Source organism: Pelophylax lessonae, assembly GCF_965119305.1.
Source record: "Pelophylax lessonae genome assembly, chromosome: 13".
NCBI lineage: Eukaryota > Metazoa > Chordata > Amphibia > Anura > Ranidae > Pelophylax > Pelophylax lessonae.
Window position 1 is genome coordinate 180,614,064 of NC_138780.1, and position 17,525 is coordinate 180,631,588.

General features: G+C 44.8%; 1 protein-coding gene across 1 annotated transcript in view; it reads left to right on the forward strand.

Moving 5' to 3' along the window:
* Window positions 1–17,525, forward strand: part of NRXN3 (neurexin 3) — a 748,840-nt gene that overhangs the window by 407,191 nt on the left and 324,124 nt on the right. Inside the window, exons 12-13 of the mRNA XM_082275286.1 lie at window positions 10,500–10,619; window positions 13,312–13,693. Of these exons, the coding sequence (XP_082131412.1) occupies window positions 10,500–10,619; window positions 13,312–13,693 (502 nt within the window). The remainder of the gene's footprint in view (window positions 1–10,499; window positions 10,620–13,311; window positions 13,694–17,525) is intronic.

The window sequence follows — 17,525 nt, forward strand, 5'->3', positions numbered from 1 at the left end:
TGGATGCCAATAGGGGTTTTTTTTTTTTTTGAAGCACCTGATTCAAAAAAAGGATGGGCTCAGGGCGCAGAGCACTGCACCCTGAGCCCACCCAGTTGTTTGCCGCTGAGACCGCGTGTACATAATCACGTAGATCTATGTCATTATGCGCAGCCGAGACGCCCTGCCGCAGTAAATCTGTGTGGGGGCAGTCTGCAAGTGGTTAAAGAGTTCACTCCACTTTTGTTGAGAAAAAAACACTCCCCCTCTGGGTGATCTATTTACCAAAAGTATTGGGACGCCTGCCTTTACACCCACATGAACTTTAATGGCATCCCAGTCTTAGTCCGTAGGGTTCAATATTGAGTTGGTCCACCCTTTGCAGTTTTAACAGCTTCAACTCTTCTGGGAAGGCTGTCCACAAGGTTTAGGAGTGTGGGGCTCCTTACTTACCTGAGCCCCATCACTATCCAAAGATGTCGGCTGTCTGAGACTCTCCCTCCTGATTGGCTAGAACACAGCCATGGCGCCATTGGCTCCTATGGCTGTCAATCAAAGTCAGTTAGCTAATCAGGAGAGAGAGGAGCGAGGCCGAACCGCAGCTCCGTGTCTGAATGGACACACAAAGCTGTAGCTCGGCTCGGGTGCCCCCATAGCAAGCAAGGGCCAGGAGCTCCGGCGAGGTATCCAAGAAGAGGCGGATCTGAGCTACTCTGTGCAAAACCAACTGCATAGAGCAGGTAAGTAAGACATGTTGAACTTTGGTAGCGTAATTATGAATGTGTAATGTATGTTCCTTGCTAAACATTATTATATATTTAGTTATGATTGGTAAAGTTCTGCTTTAAGTGGTACATTCTTGCAAATGGCCATGTTTGCACGCACAGGATGCCCAGGTGTTCCATGCATCCATGTGTCGGCAGCCCCATTCATGTGTATTGGGACACATCAGCTGCACAGGCACAGGTGCTGCTCCCAATTAGTCATCCATGTGGGTGCGTGTCCCTAAATGAAGACCCTGTGAGTTCGGGGACTACCTGCACAGCCGCTGTGTCCCTGTAGACATGAATTGGACTGTCCTACCTGCAGATAAAGGCACACAAGGCACTATGTAGACTGTTATTATGTAAGTGGAACTCCAGCCAAAACCTTACTCTAGAGTATGAAAAAGCCTCTATTCCATAACTCTGCCTGCTGTGTCATCATTTTTTTCATTAAAGCAGTGCCAGTAGCTGCTGAGGATATGTGGCACTACTGAAATTATTACTGCAAGGACCAGCGTGCCTTTTTTCTATTACCATCTTTGCAGAAATATCTCTTTACTTCCTGTCCAAGTGATAATCAAAATGAAAGTCTTCCCAATGCAAGCACAAGCAACAGTAACACCTGACATAGGTTCTAACCTCTCCTGCTCTGTCCAGAACTAATAAAAGTTTAGACTTGGGGTTCAACTTTAATTCTTAGTGCAGGGATTGTCCACTGTACTGATATCTAAAGTGGTTGTAAACCTCAATCATGGAATCTGAGCAAAGCACATATATCTGTAGTGTTTACTTCTCTCTCCAAAGCTCTAAGTGTCGTTTCTCTCTGCTGTTTCCATCCTCTGTTATCAGCATAAGTCACTTCTGAGAAGTTTTCCTAACACATGGGATAAAATTTGTGTGTGTGTGTGGGGGGGGGGGGGGAATAGAGCTCAGCACGCAGCTTGTCTATTTACAACACAGTTCTTCTGCTCTGAGGAGGGGGGTGTGTGCCTTTCCTCCAATCAGCTCTCACACAGTGTAACCGCAGTCTCTCCGGCCCCTCCTCTGTGATACTAACAGATGAAGAAGGATTTGAGCACTTTTCTGCCTCTTTGAAGGGGTGTAGGGAATAGAGGTCTGCAGATAAACAAGTAAAACCTATGTAGGAGGATTTCTTTAATGTCGGTTTATCATCTGAGGTTGTTCACTTCACTGGGTATATGTAAGGGTTTACAACCACTTTAATCATTTTCTTTTCAGATTCTAAAAGTGGGAACATCCACATTTTGACAGCAGGTTGCCCTTGGGGTGTCTGTGGGCATCTTCAGACCTAATCAGACATGCACAGCCCAGTTCTGTACAATTAGACTTTATTTTGACAGTCATGATAGTCTGTTGGCTTTGAGGTATCTGTTGGGTAATAGATTGACATTTCTAAATAACAGCCTTTTTCAACCAGGGTTCCTCCAGAGATTTCTAGAGCTATGAGCAACGAGCAACTTCTGCCTCTCAGATATGGTCCCACTGACACAAATGCTCTTTTTAGCTTTGTGTAAGGAGCATTCTTCCCACTGATCATCACGCTACTGTATCATGAACTTTAGATGTAGTAATTATTAGTAGGGGTTCCCTGATCCAAGAAAGTTATTTCAAGGGCTCCTCCATGTTAAAAAGGTTGATAAAGGATGCAATATAATAAGAGCATTATTTTGTTCATGTCTGGAAAAAAGAGAAGGCTAAATTGCTTTGAGGTATAGGATAACAGTCTTTAATCTGATATCAGCTTTAATTCAAGTGCTTAGTTTACAGCTCAGTAAGCAAGAAGAGCGCTAATTACTACTGGTGTAGGCCCAGTATTCTCGGGTGTCTAAAAAAGTATTTCTCAACCTTTTATTCAGTCAAGGCACCCTTTAAAATTCTGCACAATCTGGAGACACCCCATTCTACAATGTAAAAAAGCAAAAACTATTAGTTTTAATGCAGCAACATCCACACATGTAGGACATCCATTGTTAGAGGTGATTTATTCTTCCAAATCAAATACACGCCTTTGCACACCCGTACTGACTAGTATTCCAATGTTTCTCTTCCTCAGTCAGCTAATGTGACCCCAGTGCTCATGGAGAGGGGCAGGGGAGGGACAAACAAGGATACTGTGCAGGAGACCAATGTCGTCCTTATCAACCAATGACATAATTGGTTGTTAGGACGCTGGCGGCTAGAAGGTTGTAATGATGCACAATGAAAACCTGTGGCTTTGTGTAACTAATGGGCAGGCTTGGTCCACTCACTGGCTTGGATACAATTTTTGAGCAATTTTTAGCCATTTTACCAAGGCACCCTGGTTGAAAAAGGCTGGTCTAAGAGAAGAGTTGGAGTAAGCTTTGGGCCTGGAAACTGGGAATTGGGCCTCGTTTTTTTCTGTTCCCTGGCCATCAACTGCCATACACGCTTGTATCCCCTAACAGATGCCTTCCTTCAGGGGAGGACTGGCAACTTTTGGCCCAGGGGGCAAATACAACCCAGAGGCCCATTGTGCAGCGACTCGGCTCCCATCCCAGACATTATAAAGCAAACAAATAATAGTGAGGACCTTACCTCACTGATTAGGTGGCAATTAGCCTGCTGCAGCTTCGACCTCTGGGTCTCTTCCCTCCTGCGGAGCTACATCGTTTTTTTCATTCAACCCAGCAAGTTGAACTAAAATAATTTGTCAGCTCCTATCAGAGCCACAGCCGCTGTACTAACTATCCATTGTTAGTACAGTGATCACCCCTGATGTTCATTTGTGTTCCGACAGGAGGACAGCCCACCCCCCGCCAGATCACTCCGGTCAGCGCTCTCACCCATTGGAGGAGAGCGCCCGCTGATCGGGAGCTTGTTGGCTGCTGGTTTTGCAGTATGCTCGTCTGACAGAGGCCGGCCAAAAAGCCAGCTTCTGTCGGACCAGCTGCCTTACACATTCTATGCAATAAGGTGAAACCCTTGTTTGCTGCAGTTGCCCCCAGAGCCTCTCCTTTTTCTGAGCCAATCCAGTGATGTGCACAAGCCCAGCGGCTCCAGCGGCTGTTTCTGTCCTCATTGGATAGATTGATAGCCATTGACTGAAACCATTGGCTCCCGCAGCTGTCAATCAAAACCAGTGACATGGGAGCGGGGGGCGGGGCCGAGTCTGTGTCAATGGATGCAGCAGTGGGACTTGGGAACGCGCCGGCAAGGTGTACCCCCACGTCTCTCTATGGTGGCACCCGATGAAGGAGCCAGTAGGTTTTTATTAACAATTGGAACCTTTACAACCCCTTTAAGAAAATCCCCAAATCTTCTGTTATGTGCTCCAATTAGGTGTAAAATGTCACTTTGAACTCCACCTTATATCCAGAACTCTCTTTATGTATTATATGTGCACAAAATAGGGCAAGAGCACATCTAATACCTACAGAAAATGATGGCAATAAGGTGTGAGTTGGAAGTGAACTACGTCATTGCCTGGGGAGATTAACATTTAGGAGGTTAAAACAGGCAGTGAGGAAATGTGATATCCCCTCCTCACTGACTGCCAAATGCCTCTGAAAAGTGACCCGAGCATGGTTCTCTTCAGTGGAGTGGCAGTGCCTGCTGCAAATGCATACAATCCTTTGGGCACGGTGCGCTGTAGTTTGGCTGCAGTGCTGGTGTACTCAGTTTTCCTTAGCTGCAGTCCCATAGATTTATTTTAGGTTGTGCGTTTTTCCTGCTGTTCTTTTTAGAAAGTGCATCAAAGTTGCAGCTCTTTTTGTTCATTTTAACCACTTAAAGACAGTTTTACCCCCTTAAGGACCAGGCCATTTTTTTGCGATATGGCACTGTGCTACTTTACCTGACAATTGTGCAGTCCCCAAATAAAATTTATGTCCTTCCCCCCACAAAACAAAGCTTTCTTTTGGTGGTATTTGATCACCTGTGCAGGTTTTTTTTTTTTTTGCGCTATAAACACACAAAAAAGAGCGACCATTCTGCAAAAAAACAACAATATTTTTTACTTTCTGCTGTAAAACATTCCCAATAAAAAAAATTAAAAAAATCTAAATTTTTTCATCATTTTAGGCCAATATGTATTCTGCTATATGTTTTTGATTGGTTTGCGCAAAAAGTTATCGCATCTACAAGGGGATAGATTTGTAATTTGTATTTCTTTTAGTTTTTTTTACTAGTAATGGCGGCAATCTGTGATTTTTTTTTGCGGGACTGCGACATTGCAGTGGACAGATCGGACCCCTGACTGACATTTTTGGGGGGACCAGTGACATTACTGCAGTAATCAGTGCTATAAATATGCACTGTTACTGTAATAAAGACACTGGCAGGGAAGGGGTAACACCAGGGGCAATCAAAGGGTTAAGCGTGTCCCTAGGGTGTGCTTTCTACCTGTGTGGGGGATGGACTCACTAGATGAACACAGAGACCTGTGTTCCTAAATAGCAGGAACACAAGATCCCAGTGTTCATTACTGACAGAATGGCATACTGCCTTGTTTACATAGGCAGCCCGCAGTTCTGTCTGCATGGGGGGGGGGGGGGCAATCGCAGGTTGCCGGCGGACATTGCGTCCGCCGTACCTGCTGATTGGCTTCCTCTCTGGCCAATCGGCACATGCCCCTGCTGTCTATTACACTAAACAACATACAGGTATGTCGTTTCGTGTAATAGAGAAAAACTGCAGTGGCTGGTAAGCAAGCAGTTAAATGTACAGCCTAATAGAAGTCTATGAGACTGGGGGAAACATGGAGGAAGACTGTGGGGACACCAGCAGCACTGCAGCCAAATCACACTACACAGGAGCAGATACTGCACAGGCTGGTGAAATAGAACTCCTTAGCTGCAGATAAGGAAATAGGAGAAGGGAGAGGGATTTGGGAGAGAGCAGGAGGGGGGGGGGGGGGGGAGAGATCGGTCACAGCTCACTTACTTGAATGCAATGCACGGCTTCAGGCTTACGATGTGGCTGTCAGTTCAAACTTCCCGCCCACACAATCCTCTTCACAGACCTCGGACACACAGACTTCCCCGAGTGTGGGCGGGCACATTGAGAGAGGGGCGGGAGGAGGCAGAGCTTTTCTGGAGGGGGCTGTGCTGTGTGTGCAGTGTATGGAACACAGACTCAGCCCTGTGACTCCCTGTCACAGGACACAAAGAAACTCGCAGCACGAGCGTTCCTGGCTGCTCCTCTCTGACACCGGCCGAACAGTAGACTCGGCCAGCTCCGGAACTGCACATGCGCAGTTCCAGCTGGCGACAGAGCGGCCTTTTTAATGGGAATTACAGCGGCCTGGGGGGAGAATGCCTCCTTTCCCCCCGGGCCAGTCCGCCTCTGCCTTCCTTCGAAAAATATTAATAGGATCACATATTCATTAAGTGCACCTGGAGATATTCCTGAACACCTTTCCAATGGTCTAGTGCAATGATGGCGAACCTTGGCACCCTATGCCCTCTGCAGTGTGGTTGAGCATCATGGGAAATGTAGTTCCAAAACATCTGGGGTGCCAAGCTTCGCCATCACTGGTCTAGTGGATGTTGTAATACCCCTTCATAGATGAGATCTATCATCTCCAGCCATGATCTTCATCATAGGCTCTTAAGTGTGAGACCATCAAACTTTCCATGATAAAACCAAAACTGGAAACAGTGTCATTGTTTAGTTGCAATTTCCAGAATAACATAACAGTTCATAATTTCTATAGATCCTCCCAATATCTATTACATTGTACAGTATTCTCTCACTGTCTTCATGATGGTACAGATCAGTCTTTGTAATCCAATGGGGTTGATTTACTAAAGGCAAGTACATTTGCACTCTGCAAGTGCAGTTGCTCCAGAGCTCAGTAAATGAAGTGAAGCTTCACTTTACAAATACACAATCATATGCAAGAAAAAAAAACCAGCATTATTGCTAACACATGATTGGATATTGTAAGTCAGCAGAGCTTATTCTCATTTATTAATTCTTGAGCAACTGCACTTCTAGAGTGTGTAGGCAAGTTATGTCTATATTCTCCACTGCAGGTGGCAATGTCCACAGCAGCAACACAGATGGGGGAGTAGTCGAGGGGAACATAGCTCTTCTATGGTTTCCTCGGTCACAGGGAGGAAGCTATCTGATTGGATGCTGCCACCCAAGTGTCTTTGGTGGCCATCCTGGAGAGGCAGAGTCTAACTTAAAGTGGCGTTCCACCCTGGGAATACTTTTTTTAAATAAAAATACCCCCGGGACAGTCAGGGCTAGTACATTCCACAATGGCTAGCCTCTGATCTGTCCCGGGTTGCACTTACCTTTTAGGAGAAATACTTACCTTGAAAAGGTATTGTCCAGCGCTGCCATCTCAGGTGTGGGCAGCTTGAAGCCAGCGCATCCTCTTCTGCGTCCTCTTCCGTCTTCTTTGGTCCCACGATGCACTGCACCGGCCCCGCCGTCACTTCCGGTGCGCGCGCGTCATCCCTCCACAGCTTCTGGGCATGCCCAGAAGCTGTTTAGAAGGGAATGACGCGCGCACACTGGAACTGACGTCGGGGCCGGTGCAGGCGCATTGATTCCTGGGAGCGATGACGTTCAACTCCCAGGAATCATTGCAAAGCCAGGAAGTGACGAATCGCCGTGGCCGCCGAGGGGAGGAAGAAGGAAGTAAGGTGAGTATATTTTCTTCTATACGAGGTAAGTAAAAAAAAAAAAAAAATTGCGATTATCCATTTGTTTTTCAGGTGACCCGGAGCGAGAAGATGGAGGTAAGTATAAATTTAGGGTGGAACTCCACTTTAAGACCCTGGCTCCCTGGTTGGTGCTCATTTTGTGAGTGGCTCGAGCAGGGACAGGTCACCCGTCTGTCAGGGACAGTGCTTAGCATCAGAGAAAGGGTCTGGAGGAGTAGAGAAAGTGCAGGAACACACCATCCTTCCCGGAAGCCTCCCTGGTTAAGTACGGGCTGTCCAGGCCATATTCCGCTCATCGAGACAGATGCTGTCTGCACCTTTTGTGCCACCATTCTGCTGTCGCTTGCTGTTACAACTTGTGAATGCTTACGGACAGGTTGCCTTTCCACCTGGTCTGTTGTGTATTGCTAGACTTCTGTTACAATATTTGTTACATTACTGCACTTGGCGTTCCACACCTTTCCTGAAGAAGTGGCAAGTTGTCATCACAAAGCCCATTGATGATGTAAAAAATCTCTGTATTATTTATCATTGTTTTCTTTGACATAGCCCTTGGACAGAGCGTCCTATTTTCAGGAAAGTCATCTTCTATGAGCTCCTCATTCATGTGAAATTTTTGTAAATACTTTCTCCTACCCTCAGTATGACAAATAACTGTTGATTTACTCAAGCTGGAGAGTGAAAAATCTGGTGCAGCTCTGCACAGAAACCAATCAGCCTCCAGGTTCTATTTTCAAAGCTTAATTCAACATGCTGAAGTTAGAAGCTGATTGGCTGCCAAGCACAGCTGCACCAGATTTTGCACTCTCCAGTTTTATTAAATCAACCATATAAAGTATGTATGCCTCAGCATTCTTTGCAATTTGATTCCAACCTAGCTTGTCCTTGCCTAACACAACATTTACAAGCTTTAATAGTGCTAGTAAAGTTTTACCTATGGAATATTAGATCAGCCAGAGTCCTCCAGAGGTTGCAAGGGGTTCTTTGAGCAATTTCTGCCTTCTCAGATAAGTAATTGTAGGCACCAATGATCTTTATAGCTATCTGTATATAGGGCATTCCTACCAATGAGCACAAATGTAAAGAGAAGTCTTCCCAGTGACCATCATGCCAGTGAACCATGAGCTTTAAATACTATAACTATTGGTAGGGGTTCTCTGAGACCCAAGCGTTATTTCACAGGTTCCTTCCCTGGTAAAAGTTGAGAGACGCTGTGTTGGATCATACCATAATTCTGGGTAGGTATGGAAATATGTTTTTAGCAGTTGACACTTGGCCCAGTTCATAATAGAAGACTCGATGACGCTTGTGGCTGAGCATCATATTCATAAAGATGTGTAACCTCCTCAGCACTCAGACTAATGTTGTGGTCATGTCACAGGCCATGCAATCAGATCAAACTTGATGCATTCTCTGTGCACTCGGTCTGCATTGTCTGTCAGTTGATCTTAAAGCTCCTTGACGGAAAGACCTTCTGCAAAGACCAGTCAATGGGCAGATGAACTCTCAAGGCTAAAAAAAAGAGCTCTCTTCTGGGTAAATGGAGAAGGATGCTTACATTAGGTAGTGGATTTACTAAAGGCAAATAGATGGTGCACTTTGCAAGTTGCTCCAGAGCTTAGTAAATGAGGTGATGCTTCACTGTGCAAAGAATACCCAATCACGTGCAAGGAAAATTAAAAAAAACAGCATTTTTGCATGGGCGTATTCGGATGATAGAAGTCAGGAAATCTCCCACTCATTCACTAAGCTCTGGACCAACTGCACTTCCAAAGTGCATAGTTCATTTGCTTTTAGCAAATCCACCTTGGTGACATCTCCATCTTAGTACATCCTATTATCCTCTTTTCTATTTTAAATTGAACAAGAAAACAATCCTTTAAACATCTTGAACTATGAGAAAACAATTCATTACATACATATGCCATTGCTGACCCCCTGCTGAAAATACCAGCAGGCTGTCACGCTTATCCTCTGACTTGCTTCATATAAGTTTTGACATATCTAACAACAGCCATGTATGATGCTGTGGCACAGTTCTATCAAGCAAAATGATTGAGTGTACTTATAAGTACATTATTTGTGACAGAAACACTTTGAGGTGTATTTATGAAAAAAATACAGAGCTGTTCGGCCTGTGAAACTGCACGTACTTCCATTTTGTATGAATGCCTGCAAAATCAAATGTTTCTAATAAATAATTGCATGAATTAGGAAAATACCACATTATGGCCACTAGATGGAGCAGATGATCATGGGAAATATATACTTATTTACTGTGATTGTCAGCTCCATCTAGTGGTCATAATGTGGTATTTTCCTTACATAGTTAGTCTGGTTGAAAAAAGACAGCCTAGTAACATTCAATTTTGCTTATTTTTCGCACTAAACGAATGTAGATGCAGTTTCTGCCCTGCAAATATTTTCATAAATAGAAGGAAAAAATCATTTTTAGGGTCTTGAGAGTCTTGAGGGCCTTAGATCTATAGGAGGTGACACCTGTGTGGATTGCAGGTACAGTATATTTACATGCTCTGTATACAGCCCTTCTGCCTGGGGTGAAGATGTGAGAATCTCCTGTGTTGCATGGTACATCTCTACATTGTTCTGCAGGCGGTGGCTCTGAATTTTGGAAACTGTAACAATGGTAAAAGTATCAAATGTTTATCACTGAGAAATGTAAAACTTTGACTTATGTTATACGTGTGTGTTCAATTGTTTCAGCAGATAAAGAATCCAGCGCTGTATGATCCTGTCCTGATTATAAGATCATAACAGATCTCTGTGCATTGTAAACAGCTTTACAATATCTGATTAGATCCCTCTACATTATAAATTCTGTCATCATATTATTCAGTCAGATCCCTCCACGTAGATCCCAGCACTTATAATATTTAGTCACTGATCTGTGCACATTGTAGATCGCAGCAACTTGCACACTTCTGATAGTGTACAGTCAGGAGCTCACTAAAGATCCTAGCACTGCCTGGTGATAACGTTCAGGGGTGATCTGCACTGGTGTGAGCTGTCCTGACATTTTGTAGCTCATGTATGTTGTGTCTTCTGATGGTAACATGTCTCTCCCACCATATGTTAGGTAAGGGGCCAGAGACTCTGTATGCGGGGCAGAAGCTGAATGATAATGAGTGGCACACAGTGAGAGTGGTCCGGCGAGGGAAGACCCTAAAACTGACCGTGGATGATGATGTAGCAGAAGGTGAGCTGTGTGGGTCTTTGGGAAGGTGAGGGAAGATGGTAAGGGTGGGTCTATGGGAAGATGATGTGTGTGGGTCTTTGGGAAGGTGAGGGAAGATGGTAAGGGTGGGTCTATGGGAAGATGATGTGGGTGGGTCTTTGGGAAGGTGAGGAAAGATGGTAAGGGTGGGTCTATGGGAAGATGATGAGGGTGGGTCTTTGGGAAGGTGAGGAAAGATGGTAAGGTTGGGTCTGTGGGAAGATGATGAGGGTGGGTCTTTGGGAAGGTGAGGGAAGATGGTAAGGGTGGGTCTATGGGAAGATGATGAGGGTGGGTCTTTGGGAAGGTGAGGGAAGATGGTAAGGATGGGTCTGTGGGAAGATGATGAGGGTGGGTCTTTAGGAAGGTGAGGAAAGATGGTAAGGGTGGGTCTATGGGAAGATGATGAGGGTGGGTCTTTGGGAAGGTGTGGGAAGATGGTAAGGGTGGGTCTATGGGAAGATGATGAGGGTGGGTCTTTGGGAAGGTGAGGAAAGATGGTAAGAATGGGTCTGTGGGAAGATGATGAGGGTGGGTCTTTGGGAAGGTGAGGAAAGATGGTAAGGGTGGGTCTATGGGAAGATGATGAGGGTGGGTCTTTGGGAAGGTGAGGGAAGATGGTAAGGGTGGGTCTATGGGAAGATGATGAGGGTGGGTCTTTGGGAAGGTGAGGGAAGATGGTAAGGATGGGTCTATGGGAAGATGATGAGGGTGGGTCTTTGGGAAGGTGAGTAAAGATGGTAAGGATGGGTCTGTGGGAAGATGATGAGGGTGGGTCTTTGGGAAGGTGAGGAAAGATGGTAAGGATGGGTCTGTGGGAAGATGATGAGGGTGGGTCTTTGGGAAGGTGAGTAAAGATGGTAAGGATGGGTCTGTGGGAAGATGATGAGGGTGGGTCTTTGGGAAGGTGAGGAAAGATGGTAAGGATGGGTCTATGGGAAGATGATGAGGGTGGGTCTTTGGGAAGGTGAGGAAAGATGGTAAGGATGGGTCTGTGGGAAGATGAAAGAAGATGATAGGAGCAGGTCTATGGGAAGTTGGGGGGGGGGAATAATGAGAGCAGGTCTATGGGAAGATGATGAGAGTGGGTCTATGGGCTAATGAAGGAAGATGAGGGTGGGTCTATAGAAAGATGATGAGGGTGGGTCCATGAGGGAAAATTATGAGGGTGGGACTGTGGTAAAATGAGGGAAGATTATGAGGGTGGCTCATTGGGAAGATGATGAGAGTGGGTCTATAGGAAGAAGATGAGGGTGGGTCTGTGGGAAGGTGGTGAGGGCATGTCTGTAGGAAGGCGAGGGAAGATTTTGAGAGGAGTATATGGGAAGATGCTGTTGGGGGTTTGTACGATGACAGTGAGGGAAGATGTTGACGATGGGTCTTTGGGAAGAAGGTGAGGGTAGGTCAAAGTATAGAAGAGAAGGGGGTTTGTGGGAAGATGATGAGGGTGGGTCTGTGGAAAGATGATGATGGTAGGTCCGTGGGAAGATGATGATGGTAGGTATGTAGGAAAATGGTAGAAGATGATGAAGGGGGCTCATTGGGAAAATGATCAGGGTGGGTCTGTGGGAAAATGAGGGAAGATGATAAGAGTGGGTCTATAGGAAGACGATGAGGGTGGGTCTGTGGAAAGATGGTGAGGGCGGGTCTGTGTGAAGGTGAGGGAAGATGAGGGTGGGTCTGTGGGAAGGTGAGGGAAGATGATGAGAGGGGTATGTGGGAAGATGCTGAGGGGGGTCTGTAGGATGATGGGGAGGGCAGGTCTGTGGGAAAGTGAGGGAAGATGATGTGGGTGGGTCTGTGGGAAGATGGTGAGGGCAGGTCTGTGGGAAGGCGAGGGAAGATGATGTTGGTGGGTCTGTGGGAAGATGGTGAGGGCAGGTCTGTGGAAAGGTGAGGGAAGAATATGAGAGGGGTATGTGGGAAGATGCTGAGGGGGGTCTGTAGGAAGATGGTGAGGGCAGGTCTGTGGAAAGGTGAGGGAAGATGATGAGAGGGGTATGTGGGAAGATGCTGAGGGGGGTCTGTAGGATGATGGTGAGGGCAGGTCTGTGGGAAGGTGAGGGAAGATTATGCGGGTGGGTCTGTGGGAAGATGGTGAGGGCAGGTCTGTGGAAAGGTGAGGGAAGAATATGAGAGGGGTATGTGGGAAGATGCTGAGGGGGGTCTGTAGGAAGATGGTGAGGGCAGGTCTGTGGAAAGGTGAGGGAAGACGATGAGAGGGGTATGTGGGAAGATGCTGAGGGGGGTATGTGGGAAGATGGTGAGGGCAGATCTGTTGGAAGGTGAGGGAAGATGATGAGGGTGGGTCTCTGGGAGGGTGGAATTAGCTATTTGATTGTTCTATGCATATTCGTATTATGTTGCTGTTTAAAAAATAGGTTTGTTGCTTCCAGTGTGGGATCTAGAACAGTTTCAATAGGGAAACTAATAAAAATTGTTACATTGTGTTGTTTTGCTGGAATGCATTCTTAATTTCCACCAGCAGAGGGCAGGCCTGTATTACAGTTTAGAGCATAATCTGTGTTGACATTGAAAGCCACTGTGTTTGTAATGACACTTACAATTATTGCATCAAAATGTATCAAATCCACTAGAATGCTTTCTCCGTTATATGCAGGCACAGTCACCAGTATTATCACCTGACACTGTTGGTTTTGGTCCTGTTACCCAGGTACTATGGCGGGTGACCACACCCGCTTGGAATTCCACAACATTGAGACCGGCTCCATGACGGAAAAGAGATTTGCTTCGGCCGTGCCCTCCAAGTTTATCGGGCATCTCCAAAGCTTAATGTTTAATGGCTTGCTGTACATCGACCTGTGCAAGAATGGTGATATCGACTACTGCGAACTGAAAGCACGGTTTGGCCTGCGCCCCATCATTGCTGACCCTGTCACCTTCAAGACCAAGCCCAGCTACCTGACCCTTTCCACCCTTCAGGCTTACACCTCCATGCACCTCTTCTTCCAATTCAAGACCATCTCGGCCGACGGCTTCATCTTGTTCAACAGCGGGGACGGCAATGATTTCATCGCAGTGGAGCTGGTGAAGGGGTAGGAGCAGAGGTCTTGTGGGGGGCTGTGGGGTACAAGGAGAACTAATGGGTGCGCTAGTGCATCAGGTGAAAAGGTCATTGGGCTGATTTTAGGCTTCAGGAAGTCATTAGGGCAGTTAAGGAGTGAAAGAAATTTTATGTTGGCAGTTTTGGGATATAAGAATCATCAGGAAGTGACTATGGGGGTCAAATGTGAGGTTGAGAAGGGGTCAGGTAGGCTCATAAATATATAAGGGGACATTTTTGGGGAGACAGTAGGAGACAATTATAGACTTTTGAATCAAGGGTAAAATATGAATTTAAAATATATCACAGGACAATTTTTTTTTTTTTTTTAATAGCATTTGAATAGAGTGAATAAAGTTTAGACCCCCGTCGGGTGTCTTTGTCCCACGCGGAAGATTTATCCCTCTATTTGTCCTGGTCACCATTGTCAATGGAATAGAAAGTGATGGAAAATTCTAAGTTTTCCACAGAAATAGAGGGAAAATCTTTAAACAGGGACATCTGCTACCATCTAATGCTGGCCATACACTAGCCGAAAAATCATTTGAAAATCTGTCATTTGGTCCGATCGTTCGTTTTTTGTCCAGTTAATGGGCACAAATGGAAAATCGTTTTTAACTTTTCAGATCCGAAAAATCTAATTAACAGTTTGGAAAATTCTGCCGAATGAACGATAAATTGAAAGGTTAATGTGCTTCTCGGCCCAACTGTGACAAACTGAATGAAAAACGTCCATTGAACGATTTATCTTTCAAAATTCGGTCAGTACATGATGGCACGATCGTCTGCTTTCACGGACGATTTTTCGTTTTTCGAAAATGAGTTTGAACGATTTTTCGGCTAGTGTATGACCAGTTTAAGTGTATTCTCACTTACTTCCTGCAGTGTCTGTGGGACCAGAAGGAAAATCTTCAAAAGTGGACATGGCCTGACCAGTCCGATCCCTTCGAGAATTCCTCTCATCCCGTCCTGGTTGGCGTGGGGGATGGGGGGATTTAGCACCCTTTTTTTTTCCCTCCTCCCCCCTTGCCTTTCCCTCCTTTCAATCCTTCTTTCTATCTTTCCTATAGCATCTTTCCTTTTTTCACTCTGGTTACCATAAAATGATACAAAATCTCAGGATGCACTCAGGCTCAGGCGTCTGCCCACTTGGAGGACGGTTCCCCTGTTCTCCTTCACTAGTTGGTTTGCTGGTTTGACTTTGAAGACGTCCTTCCCAGGGTAAGTTTGCCTCCCTTACACGGAGGCCCTGGGAATAGCGTTTTCTCTTCATAAATGTAATTTAAAGTAGCGGCCCACCTTTTTATATTTACTCATACTGTCCGCTTTTGGTTCCCCGCACTTTTGTGTTGTGATGACAAACCTGTTGTTTCATGAATCTGCATATTTGCTTGTTGTCTGTATTGTATTCTTTAAATAAAAAAATTGAAAAAGAAAAAAAGTGGACATGGCAAAATAAAAAAAATTAAAAAATAGGGTTTTTATCCATTCCCTACTTTATCCAAAATGAGTTAAACTAATTAGACTTTTGTTTATAGATACACTTTAACGATAAATTAAGTAAAAACCTTAAAATTATAACTTTCACTTACAATTTTGGAAGAAAGTGAATTATCACATATTTCAAAATTGTAATAACTGCTTTCCCTTTGTTGTTGTTCATATAATGTGTATGATTGGACAGATGGGTTACTGTATCTGTGTGAAGATATGATGGTCAGGTGAAGATACAGTGCATCCGGAAAGTATTCACAGCCTTATTCCAAAATGGATTCAATTCATTATTTTCCTCAAAATACCCCATAATGACAGCGTGAAAGAAGTTTGCTTGAAATCTTTGCCAATTTAACAATTATAACAATAAAAAATGAAAAAAAATCCCATGTACATAAGTATTCACAGCCTTTGCTCAATACTTTGTTGAAGCACCTTTGGCACCAATTACAGCCTCAAGTCTTTTTGAGTATGATGCTACAAGCTTGGCACACCTATTTTTGGGCAGTTTCTCCCATTCTTCTTTGCAGGACTTCTCAAACCCCATCAGGTTGGATGGGCATCGTATGTTCACAGGCATTTTCAGATCTCTCCAGAGACGTTCAATCGGGTTCAATTATGGGCTCTGGCTGGGCCATTCAAGGACATTCAGAGTTGTTCCATAGCTACTCCTTTGTTATCTTGGCTGTGTGCTTAGGGTCGTTGTCCTGTTGCAAGATAAAATTTCGCCCCAGTCTGAGGTCCAGAGCGCTCTGGAGCAGGTTTTCATCAAGGGAGTCTCTGTATATTGCTGCATTCATTTTCCTTGATTCTGACTAGTCTCCCAGTTCCTGCCACTGAAAAACATCCCCACAGCATGTTCCTGCCACTGCCATGCTTCACTGTAGGGATGATATTTGCCAGGTGATGAATGGTGCCTGGTTTCCTCCAGACATGACATGAGGCCAAAGAGTTCAATCTTTGTTTCATCAGACCAGAGAATCTTCAGGTTCTTTTTGACAAACTCCAGGTGGGCTGTCATGTGCCTTTTACTGTGGAGTGGCTTCTGTCTGGCCACTCTACGATACAGGCCTGATTGGTGGAGCGCTGCAGAGATGGTTGTTCTTCTGGAATGTTCTCCTCTCTTTACAGAGAAATGCTGAAGCTCTGTCGGAGTGACCATCGGGTTCTTGGTCACCTCCCTGGCTAAGGCACTTCTCCCCCCCGATTGCTCAGTTTGGCCCCGTGGCCTGCTCTAGGAAGAGTCCAGGTGGTTCCAAACTCCCTTTATTTACGAATGATGGAGGCCACTGTGCTCATTTGGACCTTCAATGCTGCATAAATGTTTCAGTACACTTCCCCAGATCTGTGTCTCCATACAATCCTGTCTCTGAGTTCTACAGACAATTCCTTGGACTTCATAGCCTGGTTTGTGCTCCAACATGCACTGTTAACTATGGGACCTTATACAGGCAGGTGTGTGCCTTTCCAAATCATGTCCAATCAACTGAGTTTAACACAGGTGGACTCCAATCAAGTTGTAGAAATATCTCAAGTATGATCAGTGGAAACCGGGTGTACCTGAGCTCAATTTTGAATGCCATGGCAAAGGCTGTGAATACTTGTGTGATTTCTTTCATTTTTTATTTTTAATACATTTGCAAAGATTTCAAACAAACTTCTTTCACATTGTCATTATGGGTATTGTTTGTAGAATTTTGAGGAAAATAATGAATTTTATCCATTTTGGAATAAGGCTGTAACATAACAAAATGTGGAAAAAGTGAAGCGCTGTGAATACTTTCCGGATGCACTGTAACCGTATACTGCTAAAGGAAACCGCTCAGAAGATTTTGAAAACTCAGAGTTCCTTTTTGAGTCTTTCAGTATCACCTCATAAGTTTGAAGGCAGATGTGATGCACAATATCCAAATTGCCTCCGATAACCCAACACAGAGGCAGCGGAATATGCATACTCAGAAGAATCCTGACTGTATGTTAAAGGTCCTAACTGTAGACCAGAATCCAGAAATAACAACCTGCCAGCAGGACTTCAACAGGCAGCGCAGTCACAGTGAAAAAACACTGACCATAAACATTGCTGCTAAATGGTATAATCCACCCTGGGCCAGTTTATAAAGGTTCAGGACGCTTTGCCTAATTGTTTTCTCCATATTTATTTTATCTTCACAATTTGATCTTTTTTTAAAAGCTAGTTTAGGAAACAAATTTAAGTTTTCTGACCTGATGTTAATAATCCTTCAAATTTAGCTGTTTTCATATATTTTAGTCACATTTCTTACATACCATATTTTTCGCCGTATAAGACGCTCCGGAATATAAGACACACC